The sequence below is a fragment of the Paramacrobiotus metropolitanus genome, unplaced genomic scaffold, assembly GCF_019649055.1.
Source record: "Paramacrobiotus metropolitanus isolate TYO unplaced genomic scaffold, Prichtersi_v1.0 Parri_scaffold0000381, whole genome shotgun sequence".
In the NCBI taxonomy this organism is placed as follows: domain Eukaryota; kingdom Metazoa; phylum Tardigrada; class Eutardigrada; order Parachela; family Macrobiotidae; genus Paramacrobiotus; species Paramacrobiotus metropolitanus.
In genome coordinates, this window is record NW_026570601.1 from 11,922 (window position 1) to 32,096 (window position 20,175).

Sequence of the window (20,175 nt, forward strand, 5' to 3'; positions counted from 1 at the left end):
ATTTATTTAGAGAAAACATTGCTCTTTTTTATGAGGCTAAGAAGTTTTAAAAAACCCTTTTCACAATTAAAAAACAGATTTTTGATTGACTGGAGGTACCGCAATTGAAATTACGTTAAAAAATTAAACTTGTACGAGTCGTACAGGCATACGCATCGAGCTCTACCGACCAATATGAAAATCTAAAAGCAGTTGGATCGAGTGCAGCTAGTTAGCTGGTAGTCGCCGACCAGGGCGGTTGAGCACTTCCGGTATGAAGTAGTTCTTGCTTGACCACTTCGGCGGCGCTGTTTCGGCCATAATTATGTTATCACTTCGGCAGCATACAATTCGCCTTGGTTACTTCGGTCCACACTATATTCGGCCACCCTTGTTTTGGCTACATGACATTTCGACTTTTACAACTTGACACAAAGTTGTTACTTAATGTTTTTATTGTGAATTGTAAACTGTTTACTTACAATTTACAACAGGCTCCCAGTCTTTCCAGTTTCTTTTTAAAAGAGAGTAATCTGTGTTCTGTTCCAACAAATTATTTTGTTTCTTTTTTTGAGTATTAAGTGATGTGTTATCAAGTAGACACAAAACTCATGTCACACACATTATAGCTGACTATTAGCTGTGCTTCATTATGCAACCATAAACACGCTTAATTTATAGATATTAGCTTTATTTGTTGGCTTCTTTCCTAACAAAAGTAAGTATTGATGAGATTTTATGTAAACAGATAAAAGTTGGCAACAATTCGTTGACGCATTCATGAAATCTTCTTACTAGACTGCATGTTTGCAAATTTTTAATTATTAATAATTAATATTGGTAAAACTCAACTTAAATTTAATGTGGTCGAATGTGAGTGGTGGCCGAAATAATCAGCGTAACCGAAGTGTAGATGGCCGGAATCATCGATACCCAACCGTTTCCATATCTGGTTCGGTCCGAATGCATAGTCAGATCTCGGATGCGCTTACGAACACGATTTCTATCCGTGTTCATATTCGGTGTTCAGATTACTTCTAGTAGTCGCAGCAGCACGATTTACGCCTTGGATGGAAAGTCTTTTTTCAGCCTAATTTTACCGCAAATGGATTCGGTTCAGACCGTATCCGTCATCCGGGTTTTTAGGTTTAGGCTACCCCAGGATGGCCAAAATCAATTAACAACAGACCATTTTGACCGCCGCACAGTGTATACGCTGCAATTCAGGCCACACAATCGGAAAAGCAGAGGGTGAAAATCTCAACCGGATCTACAGATACATAATGCGCTTTGTAACCGGCTAGAACGTCACTGATCTTTGTCGTCGCAACAAATTTCATGAGTTTTTCGATGCCCGAAGTTCCAATAATTTTAATTCCCCGTGATTTTAGTTTTTTACCAACGCCGCTGAAAACGTGACTAAAATCGTCAGTTCTTACCATGAATGCAACATCACGCTATTATAATCAGCTGTATTCGGGTGCGCGCGAAGTGAACTACGGGAACACGGTGTTGGTGCGGCGCGACACCGGCCAATGGTGGCTGGGATACGTTCAGGATATCGACGGCGACAATTTCTTCGTTGACTTTGACTCTCTCACCGTTGGTATAAGCAGCGCGCTAAAGTTTGGTAACTGGAGTACCACGGGTAGGTTTAAAGGGCGTAACTACTTGTATTGCAAATTACCAGCATTTTCCCTGGACTGGGATTAGATACTGAGTCTTTTGGTTGCTAACGGGTTGTTATTGTAGCCGTGGATGTCGGAAACTTGAACTTGAATGATCTTCCGCATCCAGTTTTGGCGGGTGTTCTGCTCTCTTTGGACGTCCTTACGCAACTGCGAACGAGCCGGTACGTCAGATTAATATCGGTACTACATTATCCGGTTTTGTAGGTTTTCAACCTACTCGCTCGTTATAAATATCTCGTTGTGTGCAATATCTTTTGAAATAATATTTGGCCTTTGCTTTCCCTCAGTGTACAAGCGCTATGGAATGGCCTTCTGCGGGGATACACAGCCCATCGGCACATCGTCTTCGATATCCCGCTGGTGGATCATTTTCGGCGATCTCGCAACTGGGAAGGGGAGCTATTCGAACTGGAATACAAAATTACCATGGCGCTGGACCATACTGTTGCCCCGGGCACGCAAACGGTGGCCTTTATTGAACATGGACCAATTCGTTGTGCACAACCTCGGGGTTCCTTTGCATATCTAATGTGGACTATTACAGCTATATTGTCGATTAAAGGTCTCCGCCTGCGCAGGGTAATTTCCAAGAATGGACGCGATCACGCGTGGCTCCCGCGCCACGCGCTGCTGGGTCTGGAAGGGAGTTGTCAGCATAACACACTGAAATGCCGGGTGCTCTCGGGGTTGATGGCGGTTTGTGAGGAACTGGTGTTAATAAACTACACCGCTTCCGATCCCGCCCACACCAAACCAGTACTGTGCCACCTGTTCCGTAACATTGCATCTCCTTGGCCGGGAGACTATTCGGTTCGCTGGGAGGAAATGGATGTTCAACCGAGCGTGATACTTCCGTTCCTGCGCTTTCACTGTAAGGAGACTGCCGTTGCGCAGTGTAGACGCTTTTTAGCCGCCGTCAACGAGCATTGTCCGGCCGTTAATGAAAGCGTATTGGAAAAGGCAATGCAGCGGCATGGGCGTTGGGTGCAGACGCTGGACTATCCTGACCAATGGACCGGCATTCGCATGTTCCTGAAACTGTGAGTACGAATTAGAAAGATATTTCTTCTCCGCAAATTCCTCATTCTGCCCTTATGTAGTACATGCGCAATAGTCGCAAAAAAACAGACGTAACAGTTTCCTCCCACTTCTCGAAAAGGTAGTTAACGGAGTGAAAGGTAGTGCAGTGTAGTAAACCGAATAAAAAACTGCAAACGGAGAAATCACCGAATGATGCGTAGGATTCTAAATAAAGACCTCAAAAACCTTTTTCCTGTGACTAAAGTTGACGCCGGCTTCTGAATTTCGTTAACGGCGCTTTTGTAAGCTGTAAGACTGGTGTTTTGGTCCGACGGGAAGCAAATAATTTTTTTTAAATCTGCACTGTATTGACAGGTTTTGTCCTTTTGACGTGGATGACAGCGCGCAGTGTTGGGATGCCGTGGATTTGAAGGAACTCAACGTATCGACGCTGAATCGTTTGACCATCCACATCCTCGCCGGATGGACCGAAGACTGAAGCCCACACTGACTACGCAGATACCTTCTTTGTAATATTTTTCAGTGGTTTGACTGGTAAAAAGGTTGTTGTTAACTTGTTACTGCTGTAAAAGTGATATTCCCTTGGTATACATGGATAAATGGTACCGACTGAATATTGCACTTTGTTTATGGTGTCTAATAGCGTCAACCGCACTTATGGATACAAAAGATACGTGCCTGTTCTAGTGTTCTTATATAAGACTTTTTTTACGTTTTTATGCTGCGCGTATACCAGCCGTTGAAGTTAGTCCCTTAGAGTGGAAATGTTTGGTCTAAATTCAGAGTTCGCCTGCTGAGAGTTTATTCTGTACCACTCAGTCTGTCTAAAAAGCAATTTGGTATCATACAGTGTATCTGTTCGGGAAAAAGCAGTGCTCAGGTGAACTTAATACCGCCTACAACCTACAACAAAAATACTTCACCGCTTTCTGGTACGGAATCTAGCCCATTTCCGCGCTGTGTATGAACTGAGATCCGCTCCCGGAAAAATTCATTTACGCTTTTCAGGCCGTGCATGCACCCCATCGGCCATCCCCCATGACCTTTGCATAGCCGTCTGCACCAGCAGCCGGAGAGTCGTCGTTCACGACGCCGATGAAGCTTCTTTTTGCGAACATTGGGCCTGCTATCGTGGCATGTTTATGAATCGAACTGCTCCTTAGACCCTCGAAGCAATTATGCTTCGACGATTTCAGCAGATTTGCTAAATCTATCGTCGAACTTTGCCTTCCACCCGCCATCCCTTTTCGTTAATGAAGATGTGATTGTAAAACACGAATAAAAGGTATAAAACGGGATTAGCGAAGGCAGAATATGTAGAATGCTAACATACCTAACTAAGAATGCGCCAGCAGAACCAGCAGACAACTGCATAGAGAGGAAAAGACTTAAAAATAAAAGCTGTACATAACGGCCATGTCGGGCAGTAAGATGCAGCGATAACAGTGAAGTGACTTGGACAATCAATAAACAAATCGGCTTCTGCACAGAATAACTACAACGCCAACGTTGATCTCAGTCTGCGAAGTATCCATCGAGAATGTGCAGGGCCAATGGACTTAACAGCGACACATCTATTTGTCGTAGATCCACTTCATCCCAGCGCTGTGGTTGGCCGTCAGGGCGAACACTACTGAACCTGGTCGAAGAACAAAACACCGTCGTAAATACGACAGAAAAGGATATTTGTGCAGGTTACTCACAGATCAAGGAACATGCGGATGCCAGTCCATTGGCCGGGATAAATCAGCGTCCGTACCCAGCGCGCATGCACACCGCTCACTTTTGCATAGACGTCCGGGCTAACGGCTGGACAGTTCTCGTTGACGGAGGCGACCAAGCGTCGACACTGTTCCTCTGTTGACTCCGTGCGGCGGAAGCGCAGAAATGGAATAAGCACGTTCAGGTGCGCTGACGTCTCCTCCGGCCCCTGAATCTTGTGTCCATCTTCCAGCCAGGTTAGCACGCCGACATTAAAGCCATGGAGGGCGGTAAGTAGTGAATTTTTTGCTGACGGGATGGAGGCGGTGTAGTTGACGAGCAGCAGCTGGTCACACATGGGCATCAGATTCGCCAGCTGCCTGCATTCAAACTCCCCGGACTGATCGTTCCTGGTGAGGCTCAAGAATGCGAGTCTGCCTATTTGCCAGGCATCCCCGTAGTTCTTGATGATGATGAGCGGCAGGCGAACAGCCTTCAGTTTCAGCAGTTTTGTACAATGCAGTAAAGACAGCCGGTAGTGGTATCTGTTTTTAAGAAGATGGCGAAACTGCCCGTCGTCCGTAAAGGTCATGCTGCGAGTGTGCTGCGAAGGAGAGCTGTTAAGTAGCGCTACCAGTTTCTGCTCGAAAATCCGATTTTCCACTGAGAATTCTCTATCATACGGTATTTTATAATGCAGACGGTTTACGTCGAGAACAGTGTGCATGTTTGCTTCACGCTCCTGAAAAAACAGCCTCCACAATGCGCAGACCCTACATAAAAAGAAAAATAAGACATCTAGGCATAATCGTCTGTAATGGCACGGTCCGCTCAAAAATTAACGCTCCTAATTATTTTCGAGGTTACCGCTTATCGAACAGGACCTATAATATATTTCTGCCTCTGTAAGAAATACGTAGGTCGTTATTCAAGGGCAGGGTGTAAAACCTGGCACTGGCAAGCGCCTCTGGCGTTGCCACTGGCATGGCAAGGGATAAAACCTGGTATGTTATCCTTCTGGCACGCAATAAAATATGGCATATGCCAGAAAACACGTGGCACAGCGGTTATTAAATAAGTAGAAAATATTGACGGTGCCTCCATTGTACAATTTGCAGAAATTAATAAAACTGCGATGGTATCAGTTGCAGTTGCAATATTAGCTGCATTAAGTTGCATTATTACTATTAGCAACTAATACTTAAACCCGTACATGGACCAGAGTTACAAGACCTTACTAATTTTCTCATAGAATTACACCCACCGGCATGAATAGCTCGATCAGCAGTTAATGCGTAATGGTGCTGCAAAAAGAATGAATTCGGAAATTGTGCTAAGTCCAAAACCACGCCGATTCACGAAGTACTGCATCCGCGTTTCGATTTGCAATCATTTGGCACGGACGGTGTACGTTTAATACTGTAATGCAAAAATCCCCATCGCCTAATGGACACCGGTTGGCGCCCAGACAAAGTTCGCTGCAATAATGATAAGTAGTAAAAACTTTTGTTTTACTATCGGGCTTATTTCGCACCGTCTGTACCTTACGCCATGGTACAGGTCACGGTAAAAATTACAATCACCCAAACATTTCCACACAAAGCAGAACAAAATGACGCCGCTCTTAACACAGCTGCGTAATTAAAAAATGCAGGTAAATATCCCGGTAATAGGCACTCACGGTGTGATGTGATAAAAAAAGCACACCGTAAGACTGTGATGTGATCATTGAAAATCCGAAAAACACCCGTTATTAAATCCGAAAGACATCCGCTTTTAAGTTTTACCTATACATGTTAAATGAGCACTCAAATTTTAATAAATCTTGTATGAATGTTTACATGTGCAGGCTTACTATAACCGGCACAAAAAGAAATGGCACTCATCGAAAACAGAAAGGACTTAGATCCAACGCTTATTCATTGTTGTCTTTAACTGCTTATGTTAAATTTGACATGACTGATAATTAAAGGTTTGGGTTATCTGTTGTTTGGAAAACTGAATATTATGCGATGATAAGAACAGTTGCTTGCAAAAAGGCAGCTGGCACATGTACTTGTATTTGTACTTGTATTATGAGTGTGTGCGTATGTTTATGAAATTTGTATAAGGCGCCTCTTATTTCGTGCAACGGTGCAGTTTCGCAACAGCATCGACCTTCTCTTTCGCCGGACCAAAGTTCAGTGCACATAGAGACACAACATATTGTTTAGGTAGTTGCCATTCAGACATCAAACGTTAATCATTCTGAACATAAAATTACTGTTCTGCCTTCAACCATCGTTGTTACGCAAACGACACGATGACACTTCAATTGCAAACAAACTACGAACAATTTTATTAGTTGTACGTTCCGAAACATTACTGACTGTTTTTGCGTTAATCTGTCGAAAAAGAGTAACGCTTGAAGATGTACCGATACTGGACATTTTGGACGACCACTGGGTAAGCGTTCGGATGTGTGATATACAACATGGATTATAAAACAAATATTGATAAAAACCGATATTGTGAAGTGTTTAAATTATGTAAAGTTGCAGCTTAAACTTTAAACGTATGGTAATTAGGAATAGGTTGAATGGTGAATATTACTGCTGTTATTTTTATCTCGTTCTAGACTCCCAATTCCCATTAGCGGGCTTGATAGATACATGTAGTTGCTGCAACGACGTCGCGAAGTGCTGAACAGGTTACAATCACCACTAGAGAAAGAGTGACAGCGGTAAATATTCAGGCTGATCTACATAGTAAGATATTAAGCTAATAAGACGCTAATTAACTTGTTTGTTGCATGAGAATAATTTTCATGAAATTACAGTAATTCAATAGTTATTTAGTGCCCGTTAGAGTAATAAACTGCCAGTTAATCGAAGAAACTGTTCCTATTTTTGCATCGGTTATTCCATTAAGCAATTGCTCGAAACTTGCATATTGCAAATTTTTTAATCGGTACGATTAGAAAATTTTGCAAGGAAGTGGTTTGAAATCGGCTAACAGTCGCATTTCCAAAAGTTTTAGCAAGACTTTTTGTATTGCAAATTGCAATGTACTGCGCCCTGCCCATCGGTCTTCGGTACATAAAACTCGTGAAATTTTATTATTGTACTTAATGTACTATCTTTAATGAGTTCTTAATAATGGCCCGATGAACCTTGCTTGGCAGACATATTCAGAAACTTTCGTTTATGTATGCATAAGTAGATTTTCTATGTTAATAATTTGCATTATTAATACAGAATATTTATAGATAGTTTTATTACAATAATTATTGTTTCGATAGAATGCAGTAATTTTAGTACTATAGAATAACGTACAATAATTGTACTAAAATTACTGCAGTGCCCGGCCGTATAACTCACCGTACTGTATATGTATGCCCTTAATATACAGGTGCAGTGTGTGTACGAAGGGAGAGCTCGTGCCATCAGCGTTCCACCTCACGGAAATCGTCGACATGGAGATCAGCCGTTCTCGGACATCATTAGTTTGCCGGTCATTAGAGATCGACTTGAACAAGCGCATTATCAGCACATGAGAAATTTCTTGAAAATTCAGTTTTAGTAATACTTCTATTACGTATTCGCCGGGACTAATAACCGTACGATGTATGGTACAAGACCATTTTTATATTTAGCTCTGAAAGTTTCAATTTAATCGCTATGTTTTTATTTTAGCAGTTTATCAGTGAGTTCCTTTCTGTCGGAAATTACGTTCGCACTGCGTACAGCATTGTCATTTTTGTCTTTTTTGTCTTTTATTGTGATATGTGAAAAATTGTCGTCTTTAATATAACTAAATTGTAATAATCCATTTACGGTAAAGCTGTCTACAAGAAACCATAGCTAAAACATCGTACTGAAAGTTATGGTTTTAATAATTCTAGTTTTCCGGCATATGCCATATTTTATTGCGTGCCAGAAGGATAACATACCAGGTTTTATCCCTTGCCATGCCAGTGGCAACGCCAGAGGCACTTGCCAGTGCCAGGTTTTACACCCTGCCTTATTCAAGCACAATGTGCGCAATACGTCATTAAAATGGGTGATTTTGTTTGGGCAGTGGCTGTTTGTGGTAGTTGCACGGCTTACCGGCGCATCCACAAGCGAGTAACGAGATCCACATGATAACAAATACGAGCCAGAAGTGGATGGGGCACATCAGTAATTCTTGTCTCTTCTATCTCTGCAAGATAACCAGTTAAGCCCAATATCCTTGTGATAAGCCTGAAGGCAGTTTGATACTGTATTCCCTGGCCAACAGTATCGAATTATCCATTAAGCGCTGTATTCCTACCTGCACTTGCACCATTTTCGTACAATTTGTTTACTGAGTGGGCGGACTGTACGTATAAACCGTATTTATGTTGACAGACATTCCTTAGACAGCGAAACACTTGAGGAAGAGTGTTAGAAATGGGATGACCTGACCCCATAGACAGTATGAAGTACGAACCCAGTTGAGTGGGGTCAAAGTTCGGGGAACATGAGCGCATAATTGATGGATGGTTGCCAGCCTCCCTCGGTGATCAAGAAAGTGCGAGCTACGCTTGCTTGCACAACAAAAAAATGCTGGTAAATTTCATAACGACTGAGAGCGCACTAGCGTGAGGAAATCAGACCATAAATTCGTTTCGCATAATGCAGAATTCTGTATCTCCAGGCTCCAGCACGAAATCCAGTTCTAACGGCGTATATAAAAGCTGAATTTTTTTACACCTATGTATGTACACTCACCGAGCTGACAGTGAAGGCCACCCATTCCATAATTCCGAGTAATGATCCTGCCGGCATTTCGCACTCGCTGCTCAGCAAAATGCTCTTGGCATGCAGCCTTCAGGGAGTTTTCATCCCAGAACATGCTGCGTCCGGCGGCGTCGCCGTGCACTTCGGCACAAAGAAATATCATCGTGTCGATTCCCACGCGTACGAACACCCGACAGCCAATAGTCATCTTGTACGTCTGCTGGTGAGTTCCGTCACACTGGAACCAAATTGTACCCATCCGAACAAACCGCGTAAAATGGCAACTGGCATTGCACACACGGTCAGCACTACCCAAGGACAAACGGCACGAGCGCACCAGGTACTTTGGTAGGAAATCTATTCCACGCAACAACTGCGCCTGGTCGAACCTGATAACATGCTTACGATACACGATTCCTTCGGATTTTCCGAAGAAACTCGATTCAGCTTCAGGCATCGGCAGTTCTTCAACCAACTGAGACTGATGTATGAAGTAGTTACTCGGTGAAGGGGTCGGGTTGAGATCATCCCAGCGTACAGCGAAGAAGACGTGGCATACCTCCTCGATGATCGTCCCACGGCGGAACACCATCGGGCCATCCTTCTCATTTGGCACTGCCACTTGAACTGAGGAACCCTTGTACAGAGGAGCGAAACCCAGAAAACAGTGCGGCCAGAGATGGCTGGAGTGGATCCATTGGGCGCTAATGGTTCTGGCATCGAAGTCAACGAAGAAATGGTCGCCGTCCATATCCTGAACGTATCCCAGCCACCATTGGCCGTTGTCGCGTCGCACTAGCACCGTGTTCCCGTAGTTAACTTTACGTCGACCGGAATACATTTGACGAAAGTACAACGGTGTGGCGCTCATGGCGATTACTGGTTAACAAGAGCTCTGTCACATCAGTCACACTAAGTCTTCGGAAACTGATTAGGAGAAAAGCTTAGGGGTGAAATGCCAACTGAGAATAAGTAAATTTGCCAACCGAGGCCGTTCATGCACAGAAGAAGCTGTGTGTGAGTTTCTGAAGACGGGAACAGCAGGAGCAGGGAATGGAATAAAATGAATAAATCGATAAAGAACACTGGGAACCCAGCTTTAAACCTTCAGTGCACACTGCAACCTGCAAAGGTAGCAGCAAGTGCGGGTTGCTATTCTCAGTATGATTGCCGTGAGCTGGCATGCTTACGATTACTCAATGAGCTTTTGCCACACTTCTCTTTTCTCTCTTGTAAACCGGAAATGGTATGCAAGCTTGAGAACAGACGCATTCAACATCGCCCTTGCAGTTTTGTTGGCTTTGACCTAAATCAAACAAATTTTTACCTGACCAGTGCGGATTTGTTTATGTATCACCTCTATTAATTCTAAAGTAGGAATGGAATGTTGTAAGGGCATCTTGCATTTTTGGTGTTACAGCACCAGTCAGGTGCCAGACGCGAAGGTTTCCGCCGGGGCTTAAAATAGTGATAAATTATTGATGGACACGCCTGGAAGGGGGAAAATCCCATTCTAGGGCGCGGGCAGAATCTGCAGCGAATTCGTGACCTTTGTGCGATGGATGAAAACGGAAACTTTCCGTCATCACAGGGGCTAACCGAACGAAATTGACAATAAGTGTCGTATTATTGTACCATGACGCTAGGCTGCTTCGCCAGTTATATTCCGGGGTCCGCGATTCGAAGTACGGGAACACGGTAATGGTGGCCACTGCCATTGGAGTCTGGAATGCGTGCAGTTAACTGTCTCGTACATTACACCGCATAGTAAGTCGTGTTGTTTATTTTAAGGCAAAATTAGCAAACAAAAACAGTAAACATAAATAACATCAGTCAACGGGCTTTACAAATTTTTGGTGCACGCAGGTATCGGCTTTCGCAAACAAATATTTAATTAGTAAATCGGCTAAAGCTGTCACTTACGCGTTAGCAAGTCAAGTTGCCAAATTTCCACATACTACAGATACATACTACAATTAACAAGTCAGACTACGATCGCCAACATTATACAATAATTAACAGTCATAAGAAACGCATCTCTACGACGATACTGATATAATTATATATAATATACTGTATATACGAATCATATGCGATATTGTTATGCAGACTCTGAATCGTCATTATGCGTCTCAGTCTACAAAGCATCCGTCCAGTATGTGCAGGGCCAAACGACTCAGCAGCATGATATCCAGTTGGCGCAACTCCACTCCTTGCCACTCCTGCGGCTGGCCGTCAGGTCGAACACTGCTGAATCTGACGGAAAGAAAAGTGTTGCAGTTTAACCACACTGACGACAGATCGCATGTAGATTCTCTGCCGTAACACTTACTGAGCAAGGAACATTCGAATTCCGGTCCATTGGTCGGGATAAACTAGCGTCTGCACCCAGCGCGCATGCACCCTAGTGACCTTTGCATAGACCTCCGGACCAACGGTCGGACAGTTGTCGTTGACGGCGTTTACAAAGCGTCGACACTGCTCCGCAGGCGACTCCGTGCAGCGGAAGCGTAGAAACGGGATAACCACCTTCAAATGTGCTGGAGTCCCGTTCAAATCGAACTTAATCGCGTGCAGGTCCTTCAGCCAGGTGTCATCGGCATTATAGAACAGTGCCGTCAGTAGAGAATCGATGCCCGAAGGAATTGAGGCGGTGTAGTTGATGAGCAGCAGTTCGTCCCATACAGGCATCAAGCTTGCCAGATCCGTGCACTCACACTCCCCGGTTTGCGGATCCATGATGATGCTCAGGAAACACTTTGGTCCCCACTTCGAATCTTTGCCGTTTTTGACGATGATCATCGGCAGGCGAAGGGCCTTTAGTTTCAGCATTCGAGTGCTGTTCCATACGGTCAGCTTCAGGTGGTTGCTGCGCTTGTTCTGGTGATCACACTGTCCGTCGTCCGAAAAGGTCATGCTGTGCGTATACTGCGAAACGGAGCTGTTCAACAGTGCCACAAGCTTATTACTGAACCAGGCATATTGAACATAGAATTCTCGATCGTAATGTCGTTGAAAGTGCAGAGGATGAACATGGAAGTCGAGATGCCTGTCCGCTGCTGACTCCTGCAGAAGAATCCTCCACAGAGCGCATACACTGTAAAGCACACATGATTGTCAGCCACTGACACAGTAATATGACCAGCAAATAGTTAAGCGCCTAACTGATTTACTTGCGTATTCGCAGATAGCGAGTAATGATGTCCAGGCCATACAAGATAACGGCTAGAACCGGATGGGGAAGAGCAGAGATGTGCATCTCTTCCGCATCTGCAAAATAATCACATAATGCGTTGTAGTCATGAAGCCTTCCTGTTTCTCAAGGGAAACGCCCAAAATTATCGGTACACTATTCTCGACCAGCTTTGTTAGAAAAACATGAGATATATAGGAAAACCACGCGCTAACCGAGTTGTAGCGTGCCGGTTCCACGGTTGTGTTCGATTTTTCGCAACGTTTGCTCAGCGAGATATTGATGGCAAGCTTCCTTCAAGGACTCTTCGTTCCAGAACATACTGCGCCCGGCGGAGTCGCCATGCAGTTCGGCGCAGACGAACGTAATCGTTTCGGTCTCCGCTCGGGCAAAAAAGCGGCAGCCCACGTTCAGCTCGTAAGTCTGTTGGTGGGTTCCACACTGGAACCGAATAGTGGTATCAAGCATAACGAACCGTTTAAACTGGCAACTGGCATTGCACGCGCCATCACCGTTGCCCAGCGCTAAGCGACAAGTGCGCAACAAATACTTGGGCAGAAAATCCAACTCGTGGAACGAATGGGCCTGCTCGAAGCTGATAACGTGCTTGCGGTACACGAGTCCGTCAGATCTAAAGAAACTCGGTTCTTCGTCGGGGACCGGCAGTTCCCGGACGAACTGAGATGGATGTACGAAACCGAGGCTTTGTGTATCTCTCTGGGTTTGATTGTCCAGGCGCACAGCCAAGAAAATGCCGCAGATGTATTCGATTATCATCCCGCGGCGGAACACCATGGGACCATCTTTGGTGTCCCGCACCGCTACCGGCACGGAAGCACCATAGTATGGGCGAGCGTCTCCTAAGGAATGATGTGGCCAGACATTCTGGGAGTGAATCCATTCGGCGCAGTTAGTGCCGGCGTCGAAGTTGACGAGGAACTGATCACCGTCAATATCCTGCACGTAACCCAGCCACCATTGGCCTTTGTCACGCTGTACCAACACCGAGTTCAGGAAATTTACTTCACGATGACCCGAGTACAACTGCCGAAGGTATAAGGGTGTTCCTGACGTGTGCATGGTTTTCGCGATATTACAACTGCGCTTCCAAGGACTCTTTCAGGGAATCGGGATTTTCGCAGCACGTTGATATGAAAGCTGATAATCAAACGTTTATATGCGCAATAATAATTATCGTAATATAAAAGAGTCTGCACTGAGAAACATTAATTAAGAAGATTCGACGTTTATAAATCTAAAAAATTATCTAATTCGTAACTGATATGCAAAGACGTTGACCGTTGCCTCGGTGTAGCCAAATGCGGTTTAGATTGATGCCGCTAGTGAGAAAGCTCGATGTAAGGTATGTAGACCGAAAACGGGTTGACTCGAGAAGGTGTACCGCGACTATCGAGCGCGCGCATACAGCCTGCTGACATTTCGTGTCCGAGTTTTCGGTATAGCGGCATTACATTCTGTTATTCTGGCTCGAGTGAGGCTGCGTGTGCCATAGCTGATTTGGGTTATCGCTTAGTGGATATTCTACCCGGAATCTGATTATTACTTTAAGAAGAACAGCGGGTCAGCCTCTGTCAAATTGTCACTAACTGTAACCGGGCCTTTGCGGAAAGCGGACCCGTTTAGGCCAGTGTTACCTATATAAGTTATACGACTGCCCACGACAGGTTTGTTTTTGTACAGCAATATTAACGTTAACGGCTACAAAATGATCGTAAAAAGCTGGTATTTACTAATACAAGTTACAACAAAGTGGCACAAAATGAAATAATGCTCGTACCTAAACTACAAAAATAAGGCTCAACAGACTCACGCGCTTGGTGATACGTAACCAGGTCACTTCCCTTAAGGGTGACATAGTAAGTTGGGAAATAACCGAGGAGTCTCTGGAAATTATTTGCTAACAGTATCTCACGGAGCAGCCACTGCCAATTGCCGGCAAGATGAGCACCATAATCAGTCGAACCGACATTCTTCTCTTTAGTTAATAACGGGAGTAGCGGGAATCACCGTGGCATTCAGAACTTTCCGGTTTGTTCTTACCGAAAGCATTCTTTTTTCAGCGAAATATTATTATTACGATCCGACGAAAACATAACATTATTTCAGGTTGTTTATGACAATACATGTAATTTGGATATCGCTGCTCCTTACTCGTTACTTGTTTGTCTTTTTTCCCGTATTGGACTAAGGATTCAGTGCCCACATTCTCTTTTAGCTGCGAGGAAATAGTAATTACAAAAGCAAATAATATAAGCAATCTGGAAGAGCCTTCCCCATCAGCGTGCTGTAAAACGTGCCGAGCAAATTTAGAATACGCGTATTCAACAAGACATTTTCTTTCTAGACTAAGTAGCATCTAAATCAAGAATCCGTTCCAATATGATTACCATGGAAGAAACAGTCCGAAATAAATTTGTGTTGGCGCCTCGACAGATTCAAATAATCCAACTAGGCCTGTGTTTTGGGAAAATTTAAACAAACCAATTAACGATAGTAAATGCAACGACCAACAGTATTAATGTCACCATAACAGGAAGCGGGCTCCTTTAAATAAAGATACTGATATTTCTAAGTCAGTTACTGATGTGCAAACGATTCATGGATACATGGTCCTCAGTCTGCGAAGTATCCGTCCAATACGCGAAGGGCCAACGGACTCAGCACGGCGATATCCAGTTGCCTCAGATCCACTTCTTCCCAGCGCTGAGGATAGCCGTCAGGGCGAACTTTACTGAACCTAGCAAAGAGGATGCCGTCGCATAATCAACCAATTACTTTTCATATTACTTTTCATGTTACTCATGTTACTTTTCATGTTCAGGAAATTACTTTCACTCACAAATCTAGAAACGTGCGAATACCGATCCATTGGTTAGGGTATGCCAGCGTCTGTACCCAGCGCGCATGCACCCCCGTGACCTTTGTGTACACGTCTGGACCAACGGCCGGACAATGCTCGTTGACCGCGGCTATTAAGCGCCGACACTGTTCCGCTGGCGTCTCCGTGCAGCGGAAGCGCAGAAACGGAATAAGCACCTCCAGGCGTGCTGAATTCTTGTTTGGGCCACGGTGCATCGCGTGCCCGTCGTGTAGCCAGGTCTGGTCGCTGTCGTCGCTGTGGCAAAGTGTGCTCAGTAGAGAATAATCCAGTGAAAGAATGGATACGGTGTAGTCGATCAGCCACAATTGCTCGCATACGGACATGAACCACCACATCGTCTCACATTCCCACTCCCCGGTATGTTGATTCCGTGTAATGCTCAGGAAGGACCTTATCAGCGTATCGCCGACATCCATGCCATTCTTGACGACGATAATCGGTAAGCAAATGCCCTTCAGTCTGAGTATCTGCGTGCTATCCGAAAAAGTCTGTTGGAAGGTTGCCCGGCTCTTGTATTGGTCACGGCATTGCCCGCCGTCAGTAAAGGTCATGCTGCGGTATGCTGCGAAACGGAGCCATTAAGCAGCGCCACAAGCTTGTCCGTAGCTGGCATTTTCCACAAAGAATTCTCTATCAAAGTATCTTTTAGAGCGCAGGGAATCAACGTCGAAAATGATGTGCTGGTCGGCTGCATGCTCCTGCAGCAAGATACGCCACAGCGCACAGACCCTGCGGGAAAATTAGCAAAAGCGAAATGAGCAATCGAAAATTCTACAGTACTGAGTTTTTGTTTTACCGGCGCATCCACAAGAACCGAGTACGGATATCCAGGTTATACAAGATACGGACCAAAATAGGATGAGGAAGATCGGTAATGCGTGGCTCCAAAATATCTGCAAAAGCAGTCATACGACATTGTTACTGTTAATCTTTGTTATTGTTTCCTGTGGGCGCAGTTTGCCGCTGCGAAAGCAGTAGTTTAAAGAAATCTTTCAAAGCGCCAACATCGCTGCATTGTCACCGGCAAAAGGTAAGGGCCGGAAGAGTGAAGATTGATGGCCAAAACATCAACCTTTCTGACGAATCGGTGGCAAAGCTTTACCTGTACCTATGTATGCAATAAATTGTTCAACGGGAGAAGCTTTAACTAGGGTAGGCTCTCGCATGACTAACCCAGGTGGAGTGTGCCGATCAAAGCAGTTCCTGCTGATAGTCCCGGTGTCAGCTCGTTGTTTAGCGAGATAAATTAAGCACGCTTCGTTCAGGGCCTCCTCATTCCAAAATATGCTGCGCCCGGCGGCGTCGCCGTCCGGTTCAGCGCAGATGAATGTCACCGTGTCTGTGCCAACTCGCGAACATGCGGCAAGTGACATTTATCTCGTACGTTTGCTGGTGCGTATAACACTGGAACCGAACGGCATCCATGGTTATATACCGTGTTAACCGGCAACTGGCATCGCACACGATCAGCACTACCCAACGCTAAGCGGCACGTGCGCATTATGTATTTGGGCAGAAATCCACTTCACGCAGCAACTGCGCCTGCTCGAAGCCGATAACATGCTTGCGGAATGCGAAACCGTCAGGCCTCTCGAATAAACTGGGGTGCTTGCCGGGTATCGGCAGCTGTGCGACGCAGTGAGACCGATGGATGAAGCAGGGCTTGGTGGTATCTAAGTGCACAACCAGGAAGCCGCAGACATTCTTAATAACTGTCCCAAGGCGGAACACCATCGGACCATCCTCCCCTCCGCAGCGCCACCGGCAGCAGAAGAGCCAATATAGAAAACGAGCTCTATCCAGGAAGCGGTGTGACCAGAGATGCTGAGAGTGGATCCATTGGGCGCTGATGCTGCTGCTGTCGAAGTCAACGAAGAACTCATCCCCGTCAATATCCTGAACGTAGCCCAGCCACCATTGGCCGTTGTCGCGCTGTACCAGCACCGTGTTTCCGTAGTTGACTTCACGACCGCCTGAATATAATTGACGCAGGTACAAAGGTGTGGCGTTCATGGTGCTCCGTTGCTGAGAGCTTTAAGACAACCAGATAAATTCACAATTAGCCCAGTAAATTGCTAAGTCACCAGTGACAGTTGATTGCTAAAATTGCTTAAGACCAGCGGTACGCCGATATCAGTATGTGAAAATTTCACAGCGAAATTAGGATATTTGGTAGAGAAAGCATTGCGTTTTGAGGTTTAGCAGAGACAACAGATAGACTAAATCTGAACTGCATCATTGACTGATAACCTTTTGCACTGAAGAATGTGAGGCTGAGTGTGAGCACTGTGAGCGCAGCAGCGCTTGCGCGTATTCTGACGACAGTTACCACTGCAACCCAATGGTCAAATGAGCACTAGCATTTTGGTCCCTGTCTTCATTTCTGTGAAAATGTGTTTCGTTGGCTAGGTAAGATTCACATAATCATAATCATAAAACATAACACATAAAACATAAACATAAAACATAATTCATAAGCATAAGCATAAACATAACTCATAAATATAACGTTGCTCATAAAATCTACTCATAAATCACCATCTCCGGTTTGTTTTCCGTAATTAAGTACTGTACTTAAAATAAAGTTAAGGTTTTTCTTCTACTAGCATGCGGTTTCGTTAACGTGTTGTTGTGTGCAGTTAACGTGTTGTTTTATCGTGCACACTGTGCACGATAAAAATGTTGCACCTTGACCATAAAACAGGCAATACAGCGCTAGTGAGATTTTACTGATTGTGTTTTTTGATAACGCTGTGCATTGTAATCGAGGTGAACAAATTATGTTAAACTTCAGGAATATGTCACAGATGCAGCTGAAGCATTTTACGAGTTCAGACAAGTTCTACTACAGCACGAAGTCCCGGGCGTCCTGGATTTGGTTTGCAGCTTCTTGAAACGTTATAGCACCAATGCTTACAGCAGCATAAGCTTCGATCGCGCTTTTAAGGTACTCTTGCACTGATTCGTAACGCTGGTCATGGCATTCGGAATTCAGTCTGCATTTCGTGAAGGCGATCTGTGTAGCGCGTAAAATTTTCATGGCGTAACCACAGTTTATCAGTTTTTTCTCGCCCCCAGTAAATATTGAATAATCCGCGATAGCAGTCTCCGTACGTGTTTGCACGTTTTGTTGCATTCTTATTTCTTCCGGTTTTCGCTCTTTAATGTGCACGATGTCCGCTCTTTTCGCTTTCGGTCGATTTCGCCAATAAAGTACGTGTGTAAATCATCCCGATCCATGAATATTCAGTAAACTGCGGCTAGTGACATCTCGGCATGTTGGTTGCAATGAGCACAGGCTTGCTGTTTGACTGGCTTTCTCAGCTCCTGAATCCTATTCTCCACTTCCTGTGAAAACTCTTTCAGACATTCTGCAGTTTCTGCAAATTTATCAGCATATCTCCATCAAGCTGTATGAGGTTTCGGTGAAAATTGCATTAATTCATGTACAGCGCCCTGGTCAGCAGTAATAACAAGTGAGCATTAGCAAGTTGACCTTTAAATTCTTACAAGAACCAATTCATTTTACCATGCGTATCTGATCTGCAGTTGATAATGACTCCAAAAATCTGTGGCAGAATTATAGTTGGTAGAAGTTACTGGGGGACTGGGCTGCAGCACGATGAAAATCTTTTAAGTATCGCAAAAAAACATTTGGCTCTTCCAACGCAATCCTGGGCATTTTGTATATAGATTTTTAGTACCACATTAACATCGCTTAAATCTTGCGTGATGCAGTCGATAGTTACACAAAATAGAAGAACGGTAGTTTTATTGATTAATACTTGTACCAGCAAGCTACCACGGTAACTAAGATGCAATACTATGATTTAATAGAGCAGGTTTAATACCTCACAATACACCTGTACAGAAACACGTCTTAATTATGTATGCTAAACATTCACTGAACATGAATATTAAGCAGTAAGCACAGGTTAAATGTAAGACAGTACTCATACAAGCAGAATAAAAGCATCAGTACAAAGATATATATTACGAACAACAAAAATTACAAAATCGAAAAGCATGGAAGCTGGTATGGAGTTTCTCTTGTACGCTAACATGAATATGATGTGCTCAAAAAAGAAGCTAAACTGACAGTGTTTTCTTATGCAAAGGATATTAATGCAAAATATAAACTCGACGCTATTCAGCTGACGAGTTTATAACCTATACTCACAAAGCAGCAAAAAAATTCGGCAATTTCCTGCAACTCAACTTGCGAAAACAAAACTGCTTTGTCCATTTGGCACTGTTTCGGGAGAATTTTTGGATGGCGATCTCGCACACAAACCACCAACATACAGTATCTTCGTTTTCGCGGTGCACTGATTATGGATTTCCCTCCCGTTCCATTCTGGTAGTCAAACTCTCTCTCGCGATGAATAACTGTGAGCCTTTTCTATTTCTCAGTATAACTTTACAGCCCGGCAGCAACATAAAGCGTGGACCTGCTCTTCTTTCGAAATAACGAATGGACTCGCTCCTTGCCACGGCTTTCGTGGTTTTGGAGCGGTCTTTGCAACAGGGACAACGCTCTGCAAACATGCCGCAAATGTATTCACTGGATATGAGTGATTTTAAAACAAGTAATTTAACCAATTTTACCTGGAGAAGAGTTACGAAGAGGCTCAGCCACAACAATTTGGTTTAACAAGTCTGCCTGCGGATGGTCAACATTAAAACCAGCTGAAATTGTCGACGGCAGTTGGCTTAAGTTATCCCGGGTAGTGTAACCTCGACCAGTCCTCTTGGTCTTCTGCCCTATCTTCTTTCCACCTCCCGAAACCGTAGGAAAACGTAAGGGTTCTAAAATATCCCTCCGCTTTACGAAATCAGCCAGGCACACAATCAACCCATTCATACTCGCTGTTGCGATTACGTGTTTCAGGTGTTTGCATAGCCGGTTATGATTGGTATTAGATT

The 20,175-nt window shown here is 44.4% G+C and overlaps 1 protein-coding gene and 1 long non-coding RNA gene across 2 annotated transcripts; one reads left to right on the top strand and one right to left on the bottom strand.

Annotated features, from left to right (window-relative positions):
- Positions 1-3,967: 3,967 nt before the first annotated feature.
- Positions 3,968-6,268, bottom strand: LOC129602276 (uncharacterized). Its single transcript, XM_055501273.1, has 3 exons — positions 5,677-6,268; positions 4,415-5,185; positions 3,968-4,350 (listed from the first exon to the last, which is right to left on the bottom strand). Exons 2-3 carry the CDS (start codon positions 5,137-5,139, stop codon positions 4,227-4,229), a joined length of 849 nt encoding a protein of 282 aa, XP_055357248.1. The 5' UTR covers positions 5,140-5,185; positions 5,677-6,268; the 3' UTR covers positions 3,968-4,226.
- A 428-nt stretch (positions 6,269-6,696) lies between these two features.
- LOC129602277 (uncharacterized) lies at positions 6,697-8,104 on the top strand. The gene is made up of 3 exons (XR_008692375.1): positions 6,697-6,857; positions 7,030-7,134; positions 7,803-8,104. It is a non-coding gene; the product is annotated as an uncharacterized LOC129602277 (long non-coding RNA).
- Positions 8,105-20,175: the final 12,071 nt, after the last annotated feature.